Source organism: Ranitomeya imitator, chromosome 3, assembly GCF_032444005.1.
Source record: "Ranitomeya imitator isolate aRanImi1 chromosome 3, aRanImi1.pri, whole genome shotgun sequence".
Lineage (NCBI taxonomy): Eukaryota > Metazoa > Chordata > Amphibia > Anura > Dendrobatidae > Ranitomeya > Ranitomeya imitator.
The window spans coordinates 779,482,719-779,506,901 of NC_091284.1; the positions used below are offsets into that span (position 1 = coordinate 779,482,719).

The 24,183-nt window shown below is 49.4% G+C and overlaps 1 protein-coding gene across 1 annotated transcript in view; it reads right to left on the reverse strand.

The window, feature by feature from the left end:
* Window positions 1-24,183, reverse strand: part of LOC138671168 (piwi-like protein 1) — a 119,521-nt gene that overhangs the window by 85,257 nt on the left and 10,081 nt on the right. Inside the window, exons 4-9 of the mRNA XM_069759115.1 lie at window positions 19,026-19,151; window positions 10,503-10,714; window positions 10,165-10,286; window positions 8,509-8,589; window positions 4,034-4,228; window positions 1,877-1,988 (exon numbers count right to left, since the gene is read on the reverse strand). Coding sequence (XP_069615216.1) covers window positions 1,877-1,988; window positions 4,034-4,228; window positions 8,509-8,589; window positions 10,165-10,286; window positions 10,503-10,714; window positions 19,026-19,151 — 848 coding nt within the window. The remainder of the gene's footprint in view (window positions 1-1,876; window positions 1,989-4,033; window positions 4,229-8,508; window positions 8,590-10,164; window positions 10,287-10,502; window positions 10,715-19,025; window positions 19,152-24,183) is intronic.

The following is a 24,183-nucleotide window of genomic DNA, read 5'->3' on the forward strand; positions in this document are numbered from 1 at the left end:
ACCTAAATTAGAGGCCGCCGCCGCCGGAAAGGGGATCGCGGCGCCGAAGCCCACAGGGCGGCCGCAGGGGGGAGCGGTGCCGGCGTCGCCAGAAAAGTGACAGGGAGGGCACTGCGGCCCCGATGAAGGGGATAGCCTGAGAGGGCCACAGGACCGGAAAACGGTGCGGCCGCCGGAGAACACTGTGCGGCCGCTGGAGAACCCTGTACGGCCGCCGGAGAACACTGTGCGGCCGCCGGAGAACACTGTGCGGCCGCCGGAGAAAAACGGCACGGCTGCCTGTAGGGGCTGCGCTGCATGGGACAAAGGTACGGCCGCAGACAAGGCAGTGCCGCTGCCTGTAAAGGTGCGGCCGCCAAGCATGTAGAAGCGGCACAGCAGCAGCGCAAACCGCCACGTCAGGGGGAAAGTGCAGCCGCAGAAAAGGCAGCGCGGTTGCCTACAGGGCGCCGCACAGAGCAAAAATGTGCCGCAGTGTGGAAAACTTTCCAATAAAGAGACGTCCAACGATCGCCGAGGCAATCAGGGACCCCCCATGACTGTCTTTGAAGAGAGACCGAAGGTTAGGGGGGGTTGGTGGGAAGGGAATACTCACCTAAACATCCCACGCCGTCCGTTACTAACCTCGTGAAGATATCAGACGTCCGTGGAGCTGGACGTCCTCGTCTCCTCCAACCGACAGGCTCTGGTGGGCGAGTGGGTGGGGGACGGATGCAGGACCGGACTTCTAAGCACGCTTGTGTGCTAGGATCTTGGTCCTGGAGAGGGATCTATGAGGATACGGGATGGCAGTACACGCCGTACTCATAGTCCGCATTGTGGGACTACAGGTGTGACTGCTCACCCTGTATCCCTCCGGAAAAATCTGAAAAGAAACGACGCACATTGAGGTAGATAAGGGTCTAATCAAAGACCCGTGTCCACCTCCTACTGACACTAAGCTAAACTGAATATCCTACTTCCTGTCAGTGGGGTGTACACTGCAGAGGAGGAGCTAACTTTTTTATTTGCATAGTGTCAGCCTCCTAGTGGCAGCAGCATACACCCATGGTTCCTGTGTCCCCCAATGAAAGGCGATAGAGAAACCCAATACGTTAGAATCGGGCCACCATCTAGTAGGATCATAACAGTTGGAGCTTTATGGATTGTTAGGTCGCTTCCTCATCTTCAGTCCACACCTTCTCCTAGTGCTACACGGTTCTCGTCTATTCTTTATGTATCGGCAATCTGGATTAGGGAGGTCCCTCCTGCAGCAGTGGCCCGGCCTTACATTTTTTGAGTACCTGTCTCTTGTCACACTAAGGACTGCTTTATGATGTCCTATGGGTTACGGTGTCCCCAATGAAGCAATAGACAAAAGAAAATTTTGGGTACTTTCCGTAAAATCTTTCTCTGAGCCATCATTGGGGGAAACAGCACCCGCTCCCTGTAGGAGCCATTGTTGGTTCAATTAAGGGTAATCTACTTTCCCACTGCTTTCTCATAAACTGGTTGGTTCTCTCCCTCCAGCTGGTGGGTATATACTGCTGGGGAGGAGTAAGCTTTATTCTGCATAGTGTCAGCAGCTTACACTCAGGGTTTCCTGTGTCCTCCAATGAAGGTTCCGAGAAACAGATTTTACGGCAAGTACCCAAAATCTTCCTTTGTACACAGTCGCAACGGGAGATGATAACAGCGAATTGTTGTTGGTGTCAGGTGTCCACCAACTCCAAGTATAAATCATCAATATGAGTTGTGGACAATCCAAGGTTTTTTTTTTTTTAAAGAGTTTTTTTCTCTCAAACGTATTTAACAAAGAAATAAAAAAAAAAACAACACTTTTCCAGAGGTTTCGCACTCAAGGCTCCCAGCTCTCATTAATCCCAGCAGGTCTTACATTTTTATAGTAGTCCACAAAGCTGATCTCGCTTCCGTCTGCCTTCTTGAAGGTGGACGCTGGAGTCATGTTCCAGGCGATCTCGTCTATACGGTAGGTTTTATTGTTGTACCTGCACAAAAAGCAGTAAAAAAGTATAGAAAAAAAAATTATTAGTACATAAATTACAAATACCGTATATACTCGAGTATAAGCCGACCCGAGTATAAGCCGACCCCCCTAATTTTGCCACAAAAAACTGGGAAAACTTATTGACTCGAGTATAAGCCTAGGGTGGAAATGCAGCATTTACCGGTGAATTTCAAAAATAAAAATAGATCATTATTTCCCCATAGCTGTGCCATATAGTGCTCTACACCGTTCATTATTTCCCCATAGCTGTGCCCCATATAGTGCTCTGCACCGTTCATTGTGCCCCATAGCTGTGCCATATACGGTGCTCTGCACCGTTCATTGTGCCCCATTGCTGTGCCATATACAGTGCTCTGCACCGTTCATTGTGCCCCATATCTGTGCCCATATACGGTGCTCTGCTCCGTTCATTGTGCCCCATTGCTGTGCCATATACAGTTCTCTGCACCGTTCATTGTGCCCCCTAGCTGTGCCATATACGGTGCTCTGCACCGTTCACTGTGCCCCCTAGCTGTGCCTTATACGGTGCTCTGCACCGTTCACTGTGCCCCCTAGCTGTGCCTTATACGGTGCTCTGCACCGTTCACTGTGCCCCCTAGCTGTGCCTTATACGGTGCTCTGCACCGTTCACTGTGCCCCCTAGCTGTGCCTTATACGGTGCTCTGCACCGTTCATTGTGCCCCCTAGCTGTGCCTTATACGGTGCTCTGCACCGTTCATTGTGCCCCCTAGCTGTGCCTTATACGGTGCTCTGCACCGTTCATTGTGCCCCCTAGCTGTGCCTTATACGGTGCTCTGCACCGTTCATTGTGCCCCCTAGCTGTGCCTTATACGGTGCTCTGCACCGTTCATTGTGCCCCCTAGCTGTGCCTTATACGGTGCTCTGCACCGTTCACTGTGCCCCATAGATGCTCCACATTAATCTGTGCTGCCGCTGCTACTGCTGCAATAAAAAGAAAAAAAAAAACATACTCACCTCCCTTGATTGCAGCTCCCAGCGTCTCGTTCCGGCGCCTCCATCTTCTCGGCGTCTCTGCTCTGACTGATCAGGCAGAGGGCGCCGCGCACACTATATGCGTCATCGCACCCTCTGCCTGATCAGTCAGAGAGCGCAGACGCCGGGAAGATGGAGGCGCCGGCCGGGAAGATGGATCGGCGCCCGGCGGCTGGAACGAGGACAGGTGAATATAACATACTCACCTAGTCCTGGCGATCCTCGCGCTGTCCCTCTGCCTGGTCTTCGGCGCTGCAGCTTCTTTCTCTATCAGCGGTCACCGGCACCGCTGATTAGAGAAATGAATAAGCGGCTCCGCCCCTATGGGAGGTGGAGCCGCTTATTCATTTCTGTAATGAGCGGTCCCACGTGACCGCTGAAGAGAGGAAGAAGCTGCAGCGCCGAAGCCCGTGGGACGGCAGGGACAGCGCGAGGATCGCTGGGACTAGGTAAGTATACCCCAGCGCCCTCAGCCCCTCACCTGCCGACCCCACTGCTACCGTGACTCGAGTATAAGCCGAGGGGGGCACTTTCAGCCCTAAAATTTGGGCTGAAAATCTCGGCTTATACTCGAGTATATACGGTATTCTAAAAAAAAAAAAAAAAAAAAAAAAAATCTATCTTTTTCCTATGTAAAAAATAAAGCATTTAAAAAAAATAAAAAAATAAGAGCATATTTAGTATCATCACACCAGTAACAAAAGGAGGAATAAAAAAAAATATTAAATGATTTAGCGCTGTAAAGTAAAAGGAAATGGCAGAACTGCTGATTTTTAGTCGACCCAAGTTTCCTAAAAATACAATGGTTTCTTCACATATTATTGTATGTACCTCAGTGGCATCAACAAAAACTACAGCTCGCCACACAAAAATCAAAGCCTCACACCGCTGCATGGAAGGGAAAAAAAATCTAAGGACTCAAATGGTCAAACCAATTTATTTATTTATTTTATATTTTTAATTTAATCAGTTTCCTTCTAGAGGCGCCGCTGCCCACAGAGCGGCGAGTACGAGGCACATGGCGGCTCTTACTTGGTGAGGACGATCTGTCCGATCAGGTCCTTGCAGCAGGCATCCTGGAACCTCTGAGCGCCATACGAGAACAGCCTGGTCATGATGTCGTGTACAGTCTCGTTCCTGAGGACTTTATGGCTGACATCAATGCTCAACATGATGCTGGACTCATACTGGAGGATGGAGGTGGAAAACCCCGGCCAGATGGAGAGTCTGATGGGAGAGGAGACAGGACGGAGGGTGAAGATGGAGGAGAAAAGTAACAGCATCAGTGTGTACAGACACCTACAGGCAACAGCAGGGAGATTCTGTGCCTACATACATTACTTATCCTCCAGAGCTGCACTCACTATTCTGCTGGTGCAGTCACTGTGTACATACATTACATTACTGATCCTGAGATACAGGTCCTTCTCAAAAAATTAGCATATAGTGTTAAATTTCATTATTTACCATAATGTAATGATTACAATTAAACTTTCATGTATTATAGATTCATTATCCACCAACTGAAATTTGTCACGTCTTTTATTGTTTTAATACTGATGATTTTGGCATACAACTCCTGATAACCCAAAAAACCTGTCTCAATAAATTAGCATATTTCACCCATCCAATCAAAGTGTTTTTTAATAACAAACAAAAAAAACATCAAATAATAATGTTCAGTTATGCACTCAATACTTGGTCGGGAATCCTTTGGCAGAAATGACTGCTTCAATGCGGCGTGGCATGGAGGCAATCAGCCTGTGACACTGCTGAGAGGTTATGGAGGCCCAGGATGCTTCAATAGCGGCCTTAAGCTCATCCAGAGTGTTGGGTCTTGCGTCTCTCAACTTTCTCTTCACAATATCCCACAGATTCTCTATGGGGTTCAGGTCAGGAGAGTTGGCAGGCCAATTGAGCACAGTAATACCATGGTCAGTAAACCATTTACCAGTGGTTTTGGCACTGTGAGCAGGTGCCAGGTCGTGCTGAAAAATGAAATCTTCATCTCCATAAAGCATTTCAGCCGATGGAAGCATGAAGTGCTCCAAAATCTCCTGATCGCTAGCTGCATTGACCCTGCCCTTGATGAAACACAGTGGACCAACACCAGCAGCTGACATGGCACCCCACACCATCACTGACTGTGGGTACTTGACACTGGACTTCAGGCATTTTGGCATTTCCTTCTCCCCAGTCTTCCTCCAGACTCTGGCACCTTGATTTCCGAATGACATGCAAAATTTGCTTTCATCAGAAAAAAGTACTTGGGACCACTTAGCAACAGTCCAGTGCTGCTTCTCTGTAGCCCAGGTCAGGCGCCTCTGCCGCTGTTTATGGTTCAAAAGTGGCTTTACCTGGGGAATGCGGCACCTGTAGCCCATTTCCTGCACACGCCTGTGCACGGTGGCTCTGGATGTTTCCACACCAGACTCAGTCCACTGCTTCCTCAGGTTCCCCAAGGTCTGGAATCGGTCCTTCTCCACAATCTTCCTCAGGGTCCGGTCTCCTCTTCTCGTTGTACAGCGTTTTCTGCCACATTGTTTCCTTCCAACAGACTTACCATTGAGGTGCCTTGATACAGCACTCTGGGAACAGCCTATTTGTTGAGAAATTTCTTTCTGGGTCTTACCCTCTTGCTTGAGGGTGTCAATGATGGCCTTCTTGACATCTGTCAGGTCGCTAGTCTTACCCATGATGGGGGTTTTGAGTAATGAACCAGGCAGGGAGTTTATAAAAGCCTCAGGTATCTTTTGCATGTGTTTAGAGTTAATTAGTTGATTCAGAAGATTAGGGTAATAGGTCGTTTAGAGAACCTTTTCTTGATATGCTAATTTATTGAGACAGGTTTTTTGGGTTATCAGGAGTTGTATGCCAAAATCATCAGTATTAAAACAATAAAAGACCTGACAAATTTCAGTTGGTGGATAATGAATCTATAATATATGAAAGTTTAATTGTAATCATTACATTATGGTAAATAATGAAATTTAACACTATATGCTAATTTTTTGAGAAGGACCTGTACATCCTGTATTACACTCCAGAGCTGCACTCACTATTCTGCTGGTGCAGTCACTGTGTACATACATTACTGATCCGGAGTTACATCCTGTAGTATACTCCAGAGCTGTACTCACTATTCTGCTGGTGCAGTCACTGTGTACATACATTACAGTACTGATCCGGGAGTTACATCCTGTATTATACCCCAGAGCTGCACTCACTATTCTGCTGGTGCAGTCACTGTGTACATACATTACTGATCCGGGAGTTACATCCTGTATTATACCCCAGAGCTGCACTCACTATTCTGCTGGTGCAGTCACTGTGTACATACAGTGGGGCAAAAAAGTAGTCAGTCAGCAATAGTGCAAGTTCCACCACTTAAAAAGATGAGAGGCGTCTGTAATTTACATCATAGGTAGACCTCAACTATGGGAGACAAACTGAGAAAAAAAAAATCCAGAAAATCACATTGTCTGTTTTTTTAACATTTTATTTGCATATTATGGTGGAAAATAAGTATTTGGTCAGAAACAAACAATCAAGATTTCTGGCTCTCACAGACCTGTAACTTCTTCTTTAAGAGTCTCCTCTTTCCTCCACTCATTACCTGTAGTAATGGCACCTGTTTAAACTTGTTATCAGTATAAAAAGACACCTGTGCACACCCTCAAACAGTCTGACTCCAAACTCCACTATGGTGAAGACCAAAGAGCTGTCAAAGGACACCAGAAACAAAATTGTAGCCCTGCACCAGGCTGGGAAGACTGAATCTGCAATAGCCAACCAGCTTGGAGTGAAGAAATCAACAGTGGGAGCAATAATTAGAAAATGGAAGACATACAAGACCACTGATAATCTCCCTCGATCTGGGGCTCCACGCAAAATCCCACCCCGTGGGGTCAGAATGATCACAAGAACGGTGAGCAAAAATCCCAGAACCACGTGGGGGGACCTAGTGAATGAACTGCAGAGAGCTGGGACCAATGTAACAAGGCCTACCATAAGTAACACACTACGCCACCATGGACTCAGATCCTGCAGTGCCAGACGTGTCCCACTGCTTAAGCCAGTACATGTCCGGGCCCGTCTGAAGTTTGCTAGAGAGCATTTGGATGATCCAGAGGAGTTTTGGGAGAATGTCCTATGGTCTGATGAAACCAAACTGGAACTGTTTGGTAGAAACACAACTTGTCGTGTTTGGAGGAAAAAGAATACCGAGTTGCATCCATCAAACACCATGCCTACTGTAAAGCATGGTGGTGGAAACATCATGCTTTGGGGCTGTTTCTCTGCAAAGGCGCCAGGACGACTGATCCGGGTACATGAAAGAATGAATGGGGCCATGTATCGTGAGATTTTGAATGCAAACCTCCTTCCATCAGCAAGGGCATTGAAGATGAAACGTGGCTGGGTCTTTCAACATGACAATGATCCAAAGCACACCGCCAGGGCAACGAAGGAGTGGCTTCGTAAGAAGCATTTCAAGGTTCTGGAGTGGCCTAGCCAGTCTCCAGATCTCAACCCTATAGAAAACCTTTGGAGGGAGTTGAAAGTCCGTGTTGCCAAGCGAAAAGCCAAAAACATCACTGCTCTAGAGGAGATCTGCATGGAGGAATGGGCCAACATACCAACAACAGTGTGTGGCAACCTTGTGAAGACTTACAGAAAACGTTTGACCTTTGTCATTGCCAACAAAGGATATATTACAAAGTATTGAGATGAAATTTTGTTTCTGACCAAATACTTATTTTCCACCATAATATGCAAATAAATTGTTAAAAAAACAGACAATGTGATTTTATGGATTTTTTTTTCTCAGTTTGTCTCCCATAGTTGAGGTCTACCTATGATGTAAGTTACAGACGCCTCTCATCTTTTTAAGTGGTGGAACTTGCACTATTGCTGACTGACTAAATACTTTTTTGCCCCACTGTACATTACATTACTGATCCTGAATTACCTCCTGTATTATAGCCCAGAGCTGCACTCACTATTCTGCTGGTGCAGTCACTGTGTACATACATTACTGATCCTGAGTTACCTCCTGTATTATACCCAAGAGCTGCACTCACTATTCTGCTGGTGCAGTTACTGTGTACACACATTACATTACTGATCCGGAGTTACATCCTGTATTATACTCCAGAGCTGCACTCACTATTCTGCTGGTGCAATCACTGTGTACATACATTACTGATCCTGAGTTACCTCCTGTATTGTACCCCAGAGCTGCACTCACTATTCTGCTGGTGCAGTCACTGTGTACATACATTACTGATCCTGAGATACATCCTGTATTATACCCCAGAGCTGCACTCACTATTCTGCTGGTGCAGTCACTGTGTACATACGTTACATTACTGATCCTGAGTTACCTCCTGTATTATACCCCAGAGCTGCACTCACTATTCTGCTGGTGCAGTCCCTCTGTACATACATTCCATGCTCCCATGAGTACAGCATGGTCAGTCCCATGTAAACCCTGCTGTGCTGGTTACCGGTGGGCTTGGACTTCGGTGGCGTCGCTCGGGTTGTAGTAGTTGCGTCCTATCTGCTTCATGTCCATGATCTTCAGGAGTCTGGGGGGAGAGAACAGGCGCTGTCAGCTCTGCAGGTGGAAGACCTGTGTGATCCCAGCAGTGGGCGAGGGATGTGGGATCCACTGGAAGATGTGACTGAGGGTTTATCATTTTAGGGAACAGACGACAAATAATTCAGGATTTTCCTTCTTTTTGCTTTACAGGGTTTAACGCAGGAAATGAATCACTTTAGATTTTCACAGATCGGACTTTCCTGGACGTGGCGATAACTAATAAAATTTTTTTAGTGTCCATCTTTAATGAGAGAAAGTCGGTCAGATCAGATCGTTAAAGATTTTATCTTTTTTATATGCAGATTTCTATTGAGGCTTTTTGTTTAATATTCTTTATCTGAGACCAGAACTTGTCAGTATTGCTGTATAGAGCAAACGTCACGGCCTCCTATAAAGCCCAGAGGTGCGGACACGGCGTCCAGTGCCTCCCTGCTGTCGTGTCATGGAGGGGCCGCTCTGCACCTGGACGCCCCCCAGTCAGGAACGTGCAGCTCAAATGCCAGTCAGTGATTGTCTGCAGCATGTACGGTGTTAAACAGCGATCAGAGCCGACTCCAGTCCCCGCTGTATAACCAGCATCTGCCGGGTATGGAGCAGGCGCAGCTACTGAGGCCGCTCCGTACACCCACATCTGACAACGTTGGGATGGCATTAAAAGGCCAGGACCGGACCCGAAGATTAAAGGGGTATTCCCATCTCCAAGATCCTACACCAATATGTAGCAAAAAAAATTATTATTAACAGCGAATACCTCCAACTAGATATGTAGTGTAGTTCTTCTGATTCACTATGTCGCTCATGTGCAGGGCATTACAGTAAGCTTAGGTATCCATGGTTACAACCACTGTCACTATGAGTGGTCATAACCATGGAAACCTAAGCTTACTGCTAAGCCCTGCACATGGGGTAAGTAACACTGCGAATTAGAAGAACTATACCACATTTGTAATTGGAGATATTTGCCAATTTTATCATTACACCTACTACATATTGGGATAAGATCTTGGAGATGGGAAGACCCCTTTAAAAGGGGTTGTCGAGGATCAGAAGAACATGGCTGCTTTCTTTCACCCCCGACCATGGAGTGTGCGTGGTAACGCAGCTCCAGTCACTTCAATGGAGTTGGAGTGCAATACGACCCATGGTCAGGAGTGGCGCTGTTCCTGAAAGAAAGCAGACATGTTTTCTAACCCTGGACAACCCCTTTAACAGTATTATAAATGGAGCGTGAAAAGTGGGGGTCTGGGTTAAGATTTTCCATTGGGGCCAAGGAGCCTAAAGTTTCAGTCTTGCAGGAGAGCCTCCAGATACAGGACAGTTTGCTGATGGGCTCACACCATTACTGTAAAAGGAACACTCCCAAATTATCATGTTACCCCCTCGTCTGACTGCTGGAGGGAAGGTCCAGCATGAACACCTCAGCTCCATTCAAAACGGGTTCTGCAGAGCCCAATTTTGGGATGATGTGGGGTCCCAATGGTCGGGGAAAGGGGGGAGTAAATAATATTTTGGGATTAACCCTTTAAAGCCGATATTTTTTACAGTCGTACGTCCCTCTGACCTTCGGAAAATGATGTTGTAGAAATGGAAGCAGGTGGGCGAGGTCGGTGGAAGCTCGTTGGTCAGGGTGATTGTTATCCGCACGTTCTCTCCATTTCGAGTTTGGCTGAACACCTCGGTGACCTTCAAAAACAACAAGAAAAATCCAAAAACATCAAATGCAATCACCGTTACGTCAACTACCAGAGAGGAGTGAAAGGACAGATATTGGTGACCAGAAAGGTCATCAGTGTCAGATCAAACATGGTCCCAAGTGACCCACGAGGCCTTGTCTGGTTACACGCGGCACCTCCATCATTGCTCTCCATCAATGACCCGTTGTCCTCGGCACAACTTTACCTTATTCAGTCTTTTTGGTAAAAACAACACTGTTCCATCAAACGCCCGCGCCTTCCCGATGGTTTCTTCGTGCTGGTACAGGAGGGCATACCGCAAACGCTTGGACTCCATGGCGGGGTTAAAGTCAACGTGATACTGGTACAGGGCCCACTGTGGTCGGGACACCAGCTTGATGTGGTTGGTCACAAGAGGAATCAGGGTTCCAGAGGAGCCTGCCGATATTAGGGAGATGGATATATTTTACCCATTTGAACCAGTCACGGAGGAAGACGTGATCAGGCTTCTTGCATTTTCTCGCCCCACTACTTGCACCAATGACCCTATTCCCTCACATCTCCTCCAGTCCCTTCCCCCAGCTGTCACCACTCACCTAACAAAAACATTCAACCGCTCTCTCTCTCTTCCGGTATCTTTCCCTTCTCATTTAAAACATGCCAGCATACTTCCATTGCTTAAAAAACCATCCATTGACAAACTGTGCTACCAACTAGTGACCTGTCTCTAATCTCCCTTCATCTCTAAACTCCTGGAACGCCTGATCCACTCCCGTCTTATCCGCTATCTCTCAGCTCACTTTCTTCTCGACCCTCTACAATCCGGTTTCCGCTCTTTACACTCTACTGAAACTGCCCTCACTAAAGTTTCTAATGACCTAATAACAGCTAAATCTAATGGTCCCTGCTGATTCTCCAGGATCTCTCTGCAGCATGTGAGACCTGTGGATCATCAGCTCCTCCTCACTATGCTCCACTATCGGGCTCAAGGACAGCGTTCTCTCCTGGTTCTCCTCCCATCTCTCACCGCTCCTTCACTGTGTCTTTTTCTGGCTCCTCCTTTCATCGTCCCCTTGTTGGGGTTCCTCAAGGATCAATCCAAGCCCCATTCTTCTACTTGTACACCGCCCCTATTGGATAATTACGGCTTGCATTATTACAAAACACCGGTGATTGTCCTCCCTCTATCTGAACCTGTCAAAAACAGAATTCCTTGTGTTTCCTCCTTCTACTAACCTACCTATGTCCGACATTACCATCTCCGTGTGTGGTTCCACCATTACACTCCCCAGCAACATGCCCGCTGTCTTGGGGTCATACTTGATTCAGATCTTTCATTCACCCCACACATCCGATCACTGGCTCGCTCGTCATCTACACCTGAAAAACATTTCTAGAATTCGACCTTTCCTTACTTTCAACACTGCAAGAACTCTTATTCATTCTCGTTTGGACTATTGTAACTCTCTACTAATCGGCCTCCCTCTTACCAAACTCTCCCCTCTCCAATCTGTCCTGAATGCTGCAGCCAGGATCATATTCCTCACCAGCCGTTACACCGATGCCTCTACCTTGTGCCAGTCATTACACTGGTTACCCATCTACCCCAGAGTTCAATATAAATTTATTCACTCTCACCCACAAAGCGCTTCACTGTTCATCAGCACCCTACATCTCCTCGCTCCTCAGCCTACCACCCTACCCGTGCCCTCCGTTCTGTTAATGACCTGAGGTTAACATCCTCAATAATCAGAACCTCCCACTCCCATCTCCAAGACTTCCTGTGTGCTGCGCCGATTCTTTGGAATGCGTTACTCAGGATAATTTGATTAATCTCCAATACCCACAGTTTAAAGCGTGCCCTAAAAATGCATTTCTTCAGACTGGTCTACCGCCACAACACATTAATCCAATTATCCCCGTGTTTCCCATTCAACATTTTCTTCATAACCAGGTTCCTCGCATCATGTTCTCACACGCTTTATGCATTTAATAGCCTCTGTGTCTGTACTGTTACACATTCTGGCTGATAACTGGTTCATGCAGCTTTACATGAACACCCGAGCCTTACACTATGGCTGCTCCGAACAATGAAAGCAACTGTCACCATCCACCTCTCGTGTCTCCCATATTTCCTCATAGATTGTAGCTTGCGAACAGCAGGGCCCTCACTCCTCTTGGTGACTGTCTGTGATTAGCGTTATGCTGTAATGTCTTTCATTGTCTGTACAATTTCCCCTCTAAAACGTACAGTGTTGCGGAATATGTTGGCGCTATAGAAAACAGGATTTTTGGTTGCTTACCGTAAAATCTGTTTCTCGGAGCCTTCATTTGGGGACACAGGAACCATGGGTGTATGCTGCTGCCACTAGGAGGCTGACACTATGCAAATAAAAAAGTTAGCTCCTCCTCTGCAGTGTACACCCTACCGACAGGAAGTAGGATATTCAGTTAGTGAGAAAGCAGTAGGAGAAGCAACGTGTAAAAGAGAAAGAATAATAATATAATAATAATAAACTTTATCTACATAGCGCCAACAAATTCCACGGCGCTCCATAGATTAACAGTTTCAAACACTCAAAGAGTGTTCAAAGAACTCAAAACGTAAACAGTAAACAGAGCTGTTCAACTTGGGAGGGTGCTGTGTCCCCCAATGAAGGCTCCGAGAAACAGATTTTACGGTAAGCAACCAAAAATCCTGTTTTCTCTATCGCCTTTCATTGGGGGACACAGGAACCATGGGACGTCCCAAAGCAGTCCCTGGGGTGGGAAAAACAGACTTCCATCAGGTCCGAGGACTCACCACTGCTGCCTGCAGGATCCTTCTGCCCAGGCTGGAGTCCGCCGTAGTTCGGCGAAACGTGTGGATGGAAGACCAGGTTGCCGCTTTACAAAGCCGTCGGCAAAAGCCCCGTGACGTACCGCACTGGAAGCGCCGACTGCCCGGGTAGAGTGAGCCTTTATCTCAGGAGGGGGCACTCTTGTTCTTGACCCGGTAAGCTTTCAAAATTGCCGTTCTGATCGAGCGAACAATAGTCGCCTTGGAAGCCGGCAGGCCTCTACGCACGCCATCAGGGATGGCGAAAAGAGAATCCATCTTTCGGAAAGCGGCTGTGCTAGCTAGGGAGATCCTCACTGCCCTGACGAGGCCCAGCCTGTTCAACGATCACTCCAGAAGATGAGTCGGAGCTGGACAAAAGGAAAGGTATAACGATGTCCTCGTTGAGTTGGAAAGATGAAAACCACCTCGAGAAAGGAAGGAAGGCAGAGGCCTGGGACCACCTTGTCCTGGATTAAAATTAAGAAAGGAGGTCGGCAAGAAATGGCCGCCAACTCAAAAACGCGGCGGATCGAAGAGATGGACCTGAGAAAAGCCACCTTCCGAGATAGAACTGACAGGGAAAACTCCCTGAGAGGCTATAAGGGGGGAACCCCTAAGCACAACCAACCCAACCTTTAAATCCCATGAATCCACAGAGGCCCTGTACGGAGGGACAGCGTGGACTACTTGGAGGGAGGTCTTAACCTGTGGCTGAGAAGAAAGTCTTCTTAAAGGGAAGAAGAGCGCAGGAACCTGGCCCTATAGGGAACTGAGAGCGAAGCCCGAATCCAGTCCTGCCTGAAGGAAAACCAAATGGAAGGCAGGGAAAAATGACATGGGTGAAAAGTGGTTGGACTCGCATCAACGAAAGTAAGCCTTCCAGGTACGATAGATCCTGGAAGAAGACGAAGGCTTCCCAGCGTGGATTATAGAGTGACTCATCTGGGCCGAAAGGCCGGACGCTCTTAGAACTGTGGAGTCCACAGCCACGCCGTTAAACTGAGCGACCGATAATTCGGGTGGCAGATCGGACCCTGAGACAGCAGATCGGGTCCGCCTGGAAGACACCAGGGGTGTCCGCGAGAAGATTGGCGATGTCTGCAAACAGACCTCCTGGGCCAATCCGGGACGATCAGAATGACCGGCACCCATCTCAACAGCTTGGAAAGCAAGGGAAGGCGTGGGAACCGATAGGGGAGCCCGAACTGCGACCGGGGAATGGCCAGAGTGACAACACCACTGTGAGAGGATCACGGGACCCTGGGCCGACCCGAGGGACCTCCTGTTCAATCGGGACGCCATGAGGTCCACCTCTGGAGTCCCCCATCGAAGAGCAATCCGATAGGAAACCTCCTGAAGCACCATTCCCGTGCCGCGAGGCCCTCGCGGCCGAGGAAGTCGGCGGCCTAAGTGTCCACGCCGGGGACATGCACTGCGGAGCTCACCAGGACCGTTGCGCCTCTGTCCAAAGGAGGATCCTGGAATCTCGGCCGAGGCCAGCGAACGCCGAGTCCACCCCTGGTGGTAGACATATGCCACTGCTGTGTCATTGTCTGTCTGGATTCGAATTGGCAGGCTGCTGAGAATCCTTACCCAAAGAAGGAAAGACAGAGATGATCCGGAACTCGAGGACATTGATCGGCAAAGAGGGCTCCTGCGCCGACCAACAACCCTGAAAGAACAGGAGACAAAGCCCTGCGCCTCCGCCGAGCGGACTGGCGTCCGTCGTCACCACCTGCCAGGGAACTGGAAGGAAGGATATGCTGTGAAGGATCTGCTCTGGGATAAGAGAAGTGACCTCGGCCATCAGTTGAGGAACCATTTGACCCGGGAGAAAGCCGGATTGGACGATGCAGGGAGAAGACAGACCTGCCCCCTGTGATAGAATAGCCTGCTGAAGAAGTCTCGAATGAAACGGGCGAAGGGAAAATTGCTTCCGATGTTGCAACCAACCTCCTTAGGGCCTTTAAGGCCCATCGGAAAAAAGGGGAGCTGAGAACCCTGGAGCAAGCGAACTTCCTGACAAAGGAGGGATATCCTGTCTTCGGGAAGGAAGACTCTGGTCCGACAAGTGTCGAAGAACATGCCCGGAGATACGAGGCGCTAAACAAGACGGAACTTCTTCCTGTTGACGAGCCACCCGCAACGGTTAGAATGTTGGGAAAGATGGATAGACTTTCGGGAGCCTGAAACCGAAATTCCTGAGCCTCCATGGAAGTGATTACTGAACGAGGGAATATCATCCTGAAGTGTCTCCGACGAAACTTCCTGTTCAGCAAATTGAGATCCGGACTGGAACGAACCTTGTTGTCCTCTGTCAGTACAGAAAGATTCGAAGAGAAGCCTGTGAACCGTTGAACCGTTCCTGTTCTGGGACAGGAACGATTACCCCGGATTTAAGGAGGGAAACAATGGCTGTAAAGAAAACGATCCCAGGACCGTGAAATGAAGATTTTGTATCTAGAGGATACAAGTGCCCTGGCCCATGCGTCCTCTACTGAGGAGACCCAGACGTCCCTGAGGAACAGGAGACGGTTGCCCAGCCTGAGAAACGGGCTGGGGTCTAGTCGTGGGTCGTGCCTAGGTGGAACTTCCAGTCCTGGACCTGGAGAATCCACCTTAGGAGTAGCGGGCACGCCAGGAAAGAGTGAGTCGAAGAATACCTTCTCTTAACGTGCCTGTGGCCTCTGCTGTTGCGAAGAGGAATCTAATGCCGCGAAACTACGAAAAAGGTCTAAAAGACCGAAGTAGCCGCCTAAGGGGAAGTAGGCGAGGTCTGGAGAAGGGGACTGGTGCCGCCAGTGGCGTCCTTAATAATTTGGTCCAGCTTGGAACCGAAAGGACGTGAACCTTGAAAAGGCAGGCTCGTAAGGGACTTCTTCGATGACTCTTGAGCCAAACAGTGCGACGGCTGGCAACAACATTACTGGGCGCCTGTGCGACAGAAGACGCGACGTCCAGGGAACAAATTATTCCCCGGCGCGAGTAATCTGGGAGGCAAGTTCCGCCAGCCGGGCTGATGGAGCTCCAGCTTGAATGCCCCAACGGAGTTGTTTAGCCCCTCGGATACAGACTTCGAAACCCAAGTGGAAGCCAAAGCCTGGCATTGGGATGATGCGGCAGTTTTGAAAGCCGACTTCACGAAGGATTCCATGATCCCATCGATGGAATCTTTCAGAGCCGCCCACTGGACAGCGTAAGGACTGTGGTGGTGGCAAGTCTAGCAGCTGACGGATCCACAGGGGGAGAGGTCGTTCTCTAACGCCTCTCATTCCGGTTGGCAATGAGATCCGGAGGAAAGAGATATGAGACTCCAAGACGCTTGTCTCTTTGAGAACGTCTGGTCGAATTCGCTCTTTCTCTGGACAGAGGCTCCTTGAATTCAGGATGAGGAGCAAATACCTTGGGAGGTAGTTTAGACCGTCTAAACGAAACCGCCTGATCTGCGGGTTTCGTAGAGGAATCTTTGATGCCACAGGTCTGATTGGTCGCTCCAATGAGGCTTTGAACCATATCCCTCATGTTAGCGATTTGGTTCGAATCCGGCCCCAAATAATCCTCCGAAGGCGCATCAGAGAAAGCCTCGCCTGACTCAGGGGAGGAGGATCGGGAGGACGCCGACCGCAGAGGAGGACCGAGTGGCGAGATGGAGCGAGAAGAGGACTCAGACTGGCATTCCTGTCTGGACCTTTGCAGCTAGCCTTGGAGGGCTCAGACGGAGCTTCCTGCGACCCGGTGGCTACTGCGGGGGTCTGCAGGGGTAACCGATCCAGCACGGACACCAGGGTTTGAGACACCTGTGTTAAATTGGCCACCGATTGAGACAGAGAGGAGGCCCAGCCTGGGATGGGGTATCACTCTCGGGCGGATCGGCCGGGGGATCCTGGGCGGTGGGGACAATCGGGTTGCTGAAGGACTGACATAGCGGAGACCAGAAGGTTAGGGGACAGAACGGCGGAGGAGAGTGTCAGACTGCAGAGCAGAGCTACTCACGGCAGGTGATGCGCTTCAGTGGTCCTTAAAGGCAGGGGTGCAGGCAGAAGGAGCAGACCTCTGGAACTCTCCTGTCCGGGACCAGCTGTGGGGCTGAGGCGACCGCCATTGAGGAGGACGCCGGTATTCACGTACTTTCGGGGGGAATAAGGCGTTCCTGGATCGAGAATATGGAGGTGGTGGGCAGGGTTAATTGCCTGGCCAGGAGCACCAAGATGGTGCCGGGGGGCGGAGCTTGTTGAGAGAGACGGGCGGGAAAAAAGCCCGCCCGAGAACTCAGGAAGTGGGCGGAGTCACGGCCGAGAGTAGGCCCCGGGAGAAGCCGGGACCTAAATTAGAAGCTGGTGGGCGCCGAGAGGGCCACAGGACCGGAAAACGGTGCGGCCGCCGGAGAACACTGTGCGGCCGCTGGAGAACCCTGTACGGCCGCCGGAGAACACTGTGCGGCCGCCGGAGAACACCGTGCGGCCGCCGGAGAACACCGTGCGGCCGCCGGAGAAAAACAGCATGGCTGCCTGTAGGGGCTGCGCTGCATGGGACAAAGGTACGGCCGCAGACAAGGCAGTGCCGCTGCCTGTAAAGGTGCGGCCGCCAAGCATGGAGAAGCGGCACAGCAGCAGCGCAAACCGCCACGTCAGGGGGAAAGTGCAGCCGCAGAAAAGGCAGCGCGGTTGCCTACAGGGCGCCGCACAGAGCAAAAATGTGCCGCAGTGTGGAAAACTTTCCAATAAAGAGACGTCCAACGATCGCCGAGGGAATCAGGGACCCCCCATGACTGTCTTTGAAGAGAGACCGAAGGTTAGGGGGATTGGTGGGAAGGGAATACTCACCTAAACATCCCACGCCGTCCGTTACTAACCTCGTGAAGATATCAGAGGTCCGTGGAGCTGGACGTCCTCGTCTCCTCCAACCGACAGGCTCTGGTGGGCGAGTGGGTGGGGGACGGATGCAGGACCGGACTTCTAAGCACGCTTGTGTGCTAGGATCTTGGTCCTGGAGAGGGATCTATGAGGATACGGGGTGGCAGTACACGCCGTACTCATAGTCCGCATTGTGGGAGTACAGGTGTGACTGTTCACCCTGTATCCCTCCGGAAAACCTGAAAGAAAACGACGCACATTGAGGTAGATATGGGTCTAATGAAAGACCCGTGTCCACCTCCTACTGACACTAAGCTAAACTGAATATCCTACTTCCTGTCGGTAGGGTGTACACTGCAGAGGAGGAGCTAACTTTTTTATTTGCATAGTGTCAGCCTCCTAGTGGCAGCAGCATACACCCATGGTTCCTGTGTCCCCCAATGAAAGGCGATAGAGAAATAAAATTATTATTGTTATTATTACTTTAGCATTTCTCTGTCCATTCAGCTGCTTTCTTAAGACACCCAATCTGTCGGTTCCCACAAATGTCATCATGTGAAGCCCGTTCCTCACCGCTGCTCTCATCTCATTGCAGTGGCGACATCACTTCAATAGCGCACATCACCGCTGCAGTCAATCATGTAGATGGCAGGAGCTCCTGTGCCCTGTGATTGGCTGCAGCAGTGATGTGCGCTTTTGATGAGGTGTCACTGCTACAGCAGAAAAGCAAATCGGAGCAGTGGCAGAGAACAGGCGGTGGACCGGGGTAAGACGAGTACTGCTTGCCTTTTTCTTTCCTATCTTTTGGGGCCCCTTTTCCAGTAGTGTAAAACCACCGTCACACCTCTACTGATTTCTCATTTCCAATTATTTGGCATAAAAAGACTCCAATCGCCCAGCGAGATTTGGAGACCCGAGACAAGCATCTTTAACCCTTTAAGTGCAGCTTTTTGAGTTGGCGATAACTAGATGACAAATCCAGGAGTTGTAAAGGTGGAAACATGTTTGTCCTCCAGCTTTCCACAGAACGGCAAGAAAACACGATAGATGGAAAAAGATTCGAGGACGCGATTACCAGCTTTCGATTTTTGGACGTGCTCGATAGTCTGCCGAGTGTTCACCCCGACGTCATGGAAGTCGCGCCTACGGCCGCCCCGCTCCCCGATAGACACTTCTGCAAGTCCGGCTGACACCTGCAGAACTAAGCGAGAGAAAAAGGTTTGTTAAACTATTAGCTACACAGGTCTCCCACCACATACAGGGGTCACAGGACAGAAAAGGGGTTCCCAATACTGCACAGTGGCGGCAGGAACCATCCTGCGAGACTACACCAGGTCTCCCATCCTAGCAATCAGTAGGGGCCCCACAGCCGGACCCCAGCATCCAGCAAGTTCTTACTTATCCTGTGAATAGGTGATCACTTACCAAATTTGGAATAACCTTTTATAGGATTGTCTGGGATTATAACCGTATAATTACTGAATCAGATTGAACACATCTGGGACATCATGTCTCTTTCTATCCACCAATGCCACGTTGAGCCAGACTGTCCAGGAGCTGGCGGATGCTTTAGTCCAGGTCTGGGAGGAGATCCCTCAGGAGACCATCCGCCGCCTCATCATCAGCATGCCCAGGTGTTATAGGGAGGTCAAAAAGGCACGTGGAGGCCACACACACTACTTCGCATCATTTCCTTGTCTTGAGGCATTTCCACTAAAGTTGGATCAGCCTGTAACTTGGTTTTCCACTTTGATTTTATTGATTCTAAATCCAGACCTCCATGGGATATTGTGATTTACACTGATCATTTTTATGTTTTATTATTCTCAACGCATTCCACTATGTAATGAAGTATAAATAAACCGCATGGACTTTTTGTGAGAAAAACGTGCCTATGTGACTGAATCCTGGATGTATGGGCTCTGGCTGTGGTGGGGGAGCGGTTTCGGCGGAGCATCGGGTCACAGGAGGCTGGAGCCGGCAGCTCCGGCTAACTCCTGTTCCCGCTGCTAAAGAGAAATGAATATGGGCGTGGAGGGAAATTAATATTCATTTCTTTCTGGCATCCTGGTATGATTGGTCCCATCCTTTGTATTTTATAATTGGCCCCATCCCGTTCCTGGTATGCATGAAGAGCCATGCATACCAGGATAGGGATGAGGGGGCCATGCATACCAGGATAGGGATGAGGGGGCCATGCATACCAGGATAGGGATGAGGGGGCCATGCATACCAGGATAGGGATGAGGGGGCCATGCATACCAGGATAGGGATGAGGGGGCCATGCATACCAGGATAGGGATGAGGGGGCCATGCATACCAGGATAGGGATGAGGGGGCCATGCATACCAGGATAGGGATGAGGGGGCCATGCATACCAGGATAGGGATGAGGGAGCCATGCATACCAGGATAGGGATGAGGGAGCCATGCATACCAGGATAGGGATGAGGGAGCCATGCATACCAGGATAGGGATGAGGGAGCCATGCATACCAGGATAGGGATGAGGGAGCCATGCATACCAGGATAGGGATGAGGGAGCCATGCATACCAGGATAGGGATGAGGGAGCCATGCATACCAGGATAGGGATGAGGGAGCCATGCATACCAGGATAGGGATGAGGAGCCATGCAGACCAGGATAGGGATGAGGAGCCATGCATACCATGATAGGGATGAGGAGCAATGTGTATCAGAATAGGGATGAGGAGCCATGCATACCAGGATAGGAATGAGGAGCCATGTGTATCAGAATGGGGATGAGGGGACCATATATAGCAGGATAGGGGGATATTAAGTACAGAATTGACCTTTTTTTTGCTTTTATTTATTTTTTCCCTAATTTCCTCCTCAGTATAGTCCAAACAGTATGGTATATATGCACATACTATACACATAATTATAAATATATTGTATAATTCGTGGTTTGGGACATTTTCAATAAAAAAAAATATATTTTTATTTAGAAAGTGTTCAAACCACAAATAATTCTAAAAAAAAACAACTTTATTTTTATAATATAATACGATAAATAAAATAATGGCATTGTCCTATTCCGGAGATCTGTAGCTGGAGCTGTGCGAGGTCTTCCTTATTGTGAGGCGAACTTCTGTTTTTACTGGTACCATTTAGGAGTATATACATACATGATTGGGGGGGCGGGGGGGGATTTCCCAATGGGGGAGGGGTGAGATGACCAAAAGATGCCGATATATTACAGGAACACCAGAAAGGCTTACACATATACATATGTATATCTATATTTTTGGAATGAGGCCAATCTGCTCCCAGCACCACAGGAATTGCAACCGTATAAATGCAGCCGTCAATGAATTACAGCAGCATCTAAACTGTTCACACAGCAGTGATCAGAGCTGTCTCCAATCTCTGCTGTTAGAGGCTGGTGCCAGCTATGCAACACCGCTCCGCACACCTGCATCCCATATTAGGACTACCAGCATTTCCTAGATCAAGATAGTGATAAAGGGGGAACGGAAAAAAATAGAAAAAGGTATTAGAGCTACCGGTAATTATGTTTCCAGGAGTCCATCCTGACAGCACCATGGAGGGAGTCGTCCTCCTCCTTGCAGGAACAGGAAAAGCACACAAGGTTAAAAAGCACCACTCCACCACAAGTCCCTCAGTGTTTTAACAATTACCAAACCAAAATGAGGGTAGTACAATCTCTTGGTTCAAGTTCTGGCATGATGCTACTTTGGGTACAAAGGAGGGGTCCAATTTTTAGACTATATGATCCTCCCAAATCTGAAGATATGGGTCCTGGAGAAAGGGCCTGGATCTCCCCTACACGTTTAGCCGTGGTAATGGCCACAAGAAATGCCGTCTTTAATGTCCGGACTGAGATGGGCATCTGCTCCCTTGGGACATAGGGTTCCTTGCATAGGGCCCTAAGGACTAAGTTTAGATCCCGGGGGGGGTTTAGCCTGTCTGATTGTAGGCCGTAATCTCCGACAAACCTTATTATCCATGGGTGAGTAGCCAAGGGGTAGTCAAAGCATGTACTCAATGCAGAAATATGGACCTTTAGTGTACTGGGTCCAAGTCCCTTATTAAACCCAGACTGAAGGAAACCTAAGACACCCAGGATATCCGGAGCCCCTGCAGAAAGGTTGAACCTGCCACCCTCCAAGCAGAATCTCTTTCAAATCTTGCAATATATTGCAGAAGTAACCCGTTTTCTGCTAGCCCAGATCGTAGCCATGACCTGGTCCGACAAGCCCCGAGCCCTCAGGATGTCCCCTTCAGGATCCAAGCCGAAAGGTGATGCCCCTCTGGGTTCTGATGGAAGACTGGACCCTGGTGGATGATATCCTCCCTCGGAGGAAGCATGATCGGGTCTTCTACTGCCATAGCTCCCAGCAGTGGGAACCAACTTCTCCTCGGCCAGTATGGGACAATCAGCACTACCTTCGCCCCGTCTTCCTGAATGTTCCTGAGGACAGCTGGAATGAGTGCTAGCAGTAGGAAGGCGTAAGCGAGGGCCCTGTCCCACCTCTGACTCAGTGCATCTACCGCCTCTGGGACGTTCAACGGATTGAGCGAATAGAATTTTGGCACCTTTGAGTTTTTCCTGGTGGCAAACAGGTCTATCAGGAGTCCCCCAGCGATGGCACAGGTACTAAAACACCTCCTGGTTCAGCTCCCATTAGCCAGATTTTCCGTCTGCTTAAATAGTCTACCAGTGTTCTGGGAGCCTTCGAGATGAACAGCAGTGATTGAGAGGATCGTCCCCTCTGCCCAGGAGAGGATTCTTTCTGCTAGATCATGAAGTGCCCGATGTCTGGGGCCGCCTTGGTGTCGCAGGAACGAGACCGTCACGTTGTCAGACAGTATTCTGACATGTTGATCCCTTACCGAAGCCTGACTCAGTCTTAGAGGTTCCCAGACTGCAAACAGCTCCCTGAAGTTGGAAGACCTGTGACGGATCTTGTCCGGCCATGTGCCCTGAAGGATTCTTCCCTCTAGGTGGGCACCCCATCCCCACATGCTGGCCTCCGTTGTGATCACCAAGCATGGGGAGGAAATCCACTGGACAACCACTTGTAGGTTTCTGGACCGAGTCCACCAGAGTAGTGATCCCTTTACTGCTGGGGTTAAAGAGATTGTCCTGTCCAGAAAGAGAGGACTGCTGCCGATCCCAGACTGACAGGATATCTCTTAGTAGATTTCTTGAGTGGAACTGGGCCCACTAGACACACGGAATGCAGGCTGTCATCAGGCCCAGCACCTTCATAGCTGATCTGATGGAGACTGTCCTCAATATCTCCTTGACTGTTCTGAACTGACTCCGGTTTCTCCACTGGCAAGAAGGATGTTCTGCAACCGGAGTCCAGTAGCACCCCCAGGAAGATCTTCCTGGTCTCTGAGGTCAGACTTCTGTCTGTTTATGGACTAGCCGAGGAATTCCATTGTTGAAATGGTCCGATCTCGGTGATGCGCTAACCGATGTGCCGATCTCCCCACCAGAAGGAAGTCGTCCAGGTATGGCACTATGATGATCCCTTGGTTTCTTAGGTAGGCCACTACTTCTGAAATCAGCTTGGTGAAAACTCGCAAGCCAAAGCCAGGCTAAAAACGGAAGACACTGGAACTGCAAGTGGCAGGTTCGATTCGGCAGCCTTATTGCAAATCTCAAATACTTTTGGGATGCTGGGTGGACAGGAACCTGATAGGCGCTTTTCAGGTGGATAGTGCACATGCAGGCACCTCTGTCTATGAGGTGGACTGTGGATCTTATTGACTCCATCCTGAACCTCTTTTATCTGACCCATAAGTTTAGAGGTTATAGATTTATTATCGTACGGGCCGCGCCTGACGGCTTTACGATGGAGAACAGGGGCGAGTAGTGACACACCTCTACCCGGGGAACCGGGATTATGACTGCCGAACTGGCTAGCTCTTCTAAATCCGCTAACATAGCAGAGTCTGCGGCCACTGTAGTGGGAGCAATAGATCTTTTGGGGAGAGGAGAGGTAAACTATCACATACCCTTCTGCTATGGTCCAGAGGACCCATTGGTTCTGGGTAATCAGGAGCCAATTTGCTGCGAAATGACAGCCTCCCCCCTATCTGGATGGCATCATTGCCTCCAGGGTCTAGAGCTTGACCCAAACAGAGAGCTCTTGTTTTTTCCTCCTCTACCATAGGAGTTACTGTAAGTTCCCCTACTGGCCTTCCCCTGGCTCTTGTGTTCATATTGTCTCCGAGAGGG